General features: G+C 32.5%; 1 protein-coding gene across 1 annotated transcript; it reads left to right on the plus strand.

Annotated features, from left to right (window-relative positions):
• Positions 1–629: 629 nt before the first annotated feature.
• FOMMEDRAFT_163062 (uncharacterized protein) lies at positions 630–1,076 on the plus strand (the record flags this gene model as incomplete). Its single annotated transcript, XM_007272167.1, has 3 exons — positions 630–731; positions 803–986; positions 1,036–1,076. 3 exons carry the CDS (start codon positions 630–632, stop codon positions 1,074–1,076), a joined length of 327 nt encoding a protein of 108 aa, XP_007272229.1.
• Positions 1,077–2,421: the final 1,345 nt, after the last annotated feature.

Here is a 2,421-nt window from a genome sequence, read left to right on the forward strand (position 1 = left end):
TGTCAGAGTCCTCATTGAAGACCAAGTTCTATACTATGGCTTGTAAGTGGATCAATCATGCATAAATACCTTACTCAAGCTGCTGTAGTGTGATATTATGTTTCATAACACAAATGGTGTTTAAGCTAGGGATCCGAGCATACTGTATATGGGTACAACTGTACTCTGTACGGGTCTGTACAGGGTACAGTCGTAAAAATACAACCGTTTTTTGAGTTCTAGGACACAAGTACAGCTACAGTGAGTACCATATACAGCTGTATACAGTAATACGCTTGTAAATACAAATTTAATATTATATTAATAGAAAGAAATAATTAATATACTTTAAAATCGTTAAAAAGGCCTATTATTACTTTATATGTATGTCCCTATCAAATTAGCACTTGTTATGCCCATTTTCATCAGTATATTCAGTAAATCTGAAATATAATTTGTATGAAGTAATAAAAGATAGTCACATGACTAACTATTTTGAGAAGATAAATAATATAATATTAATACATTGACCCCAAGATTAGCTAAATTTGGTGTTTTTATGTATAAAAGGTATATTATAAGGTATACAAAGAGAAGAAATAGTTATAAATTGTGCTACACATGTTATTAATACTGAAAATCTTCTTTGGATGTCCGTACTCTGTATACGGCCGTATACGGCCGTATTTGGCCTAATAGGATACGGGATACAGCCCGTTTTATACGAGCCGTATTTGGTGTCTCAAAGTCCGGTACGAGTACAGATCGTACCGTGACCGAAACGGGTCGTAACCGTACTGTACGGTACGATTCGGATCCCTAGTTTAAGCGATTTTCGGATATCAATCGTTTTGTTCCTACGCTTATGAATGCAGCTGGAAGCCCAAGTCTCCTCTGTGTTATTGGAAGCCACCTTCTAATTCATCTAAAAGAGGCAGGCGAGAGAGGGATGAACGAAGGAACCAGTTACAGGTTGAGGACTCTCAGTGACATTGGATTCGCCGAAGGTATGTCCACTTATGTCTGTTCACGTTAGACTCGACTGATTTGTTTTAGATGCTCCCACTGGCACAGCTACAGGCTCGAACGAAGAATAGGCGAGCAGCAGTCAAGTAGTCTTGTTTGGGTTTGGCTCCCAGTCTTGCAACGGATAGCATATTACTATATTTGGTCGGTTTCTGCACTGTATAACTGTGTCGCTATTTTCTTTTATCGAAGTCTGGATGCTGTGAAATACTTATCTTATCATGATAGTCTTTCTCTGACTGGTTTTTGTTTGCTTCATTCCTTGATTATATGTATGCACGGATAAAAATAGTATTTTATGTATTTAGTGCTTCAGTCTTCAGAGTACAACTTTGTCTCAGGTTTTACAGTACACAAGACAAACAAAAAAAATTATACTGTCGCGGTGCCCCTTGCAGTCAGTACCCACATGTGGACACTCTTACTATTCCTCCCTCAAATCTTACTCGATCTTCATGAAATTTTGTACGTATGTAGCCAGATATCTAATGAATATATATCCGAAATTTTGAGATAAAAAAACAAGTAGAAAAGAACTTATCACACTTACATTATGAAGACTATGAGAAATTGAGCTTTTGGAGTGAAACAAATTCTTTCCCACACTTTGTACACCTTATAATAATTCAAATAATAATCCTAGTAAGTTATAACTCTTCATTATTGTGTATTAGCATGTATATTATTTAAATTTTTTTTGTATAACTTTATGTGAAGATTTGAGCAAGTTATAGTGAATATTGGTATTAATCTAATTTTAATAAACTAGAATATGCAAATCTACTAATCTCTAACTTTACAATTTTTTATACACAATTCTACTCTCATAACTTATGAATTAAAGCTAATATTTATAATTATATACATTATAAGTATATACATCTCAGAAATTATAACTTAAATATTATCACTTGGATTTATATCAAGTGTTGTTTTTACAACTATAAAAATTATAGTTTTTACAAGTATTAGTAGTAAAATTAATGTTATTATTTTGAAAAAAAAGGTACATCCCTCAGATTAGACAGGATAAGGTGTATGATAGTAGTATAGCTGTAATAACTAAAGGAGAAAGGATATGAACTTGAAGTAAAGGAGGAAGAGCTTGATTAGTATTGTTATTAAATAATAAAGTACTTATAACTTTATAAGAAGAGAGAGATTAATAAACAAAAACAGTAGCTCAACTCTCAGAAAAGGAAGGGATATACTCTAGAGATATAGAGGTAGAGTAAGAGTAAGAGGTAGAGGGGAGTGTAAGAAGGAGATAGTAGAATATAATTAAATAATTTCAAGTTATTATAATAAGCCTATTCCTACAATGTAAACATTAATTTCATTAGTAAATAAACTTTTAAAACTAATAGAGTATAATTACCTTTGTTTCCTAGTCAAATTAGTCTAAATAGAATCAAA

The sequence above is a fragment of the Fomitiporia mediterranea genome (assembly GCF_000271605.1).
Source record: "Fomitiporia mediterranea MF3/22 unplaced genomic scaffold FOMMEscaffold_272, whole genome shotgun sequence".
Taxonomy (NCBI): domain Eukaryota; kingdom Fungi; phylum Basidiomycota; class Agaricomycetes; order Hymenochaetales; family Hymenochaetaceae; genus Fomitiporia; species Fomitiporia mediterranea.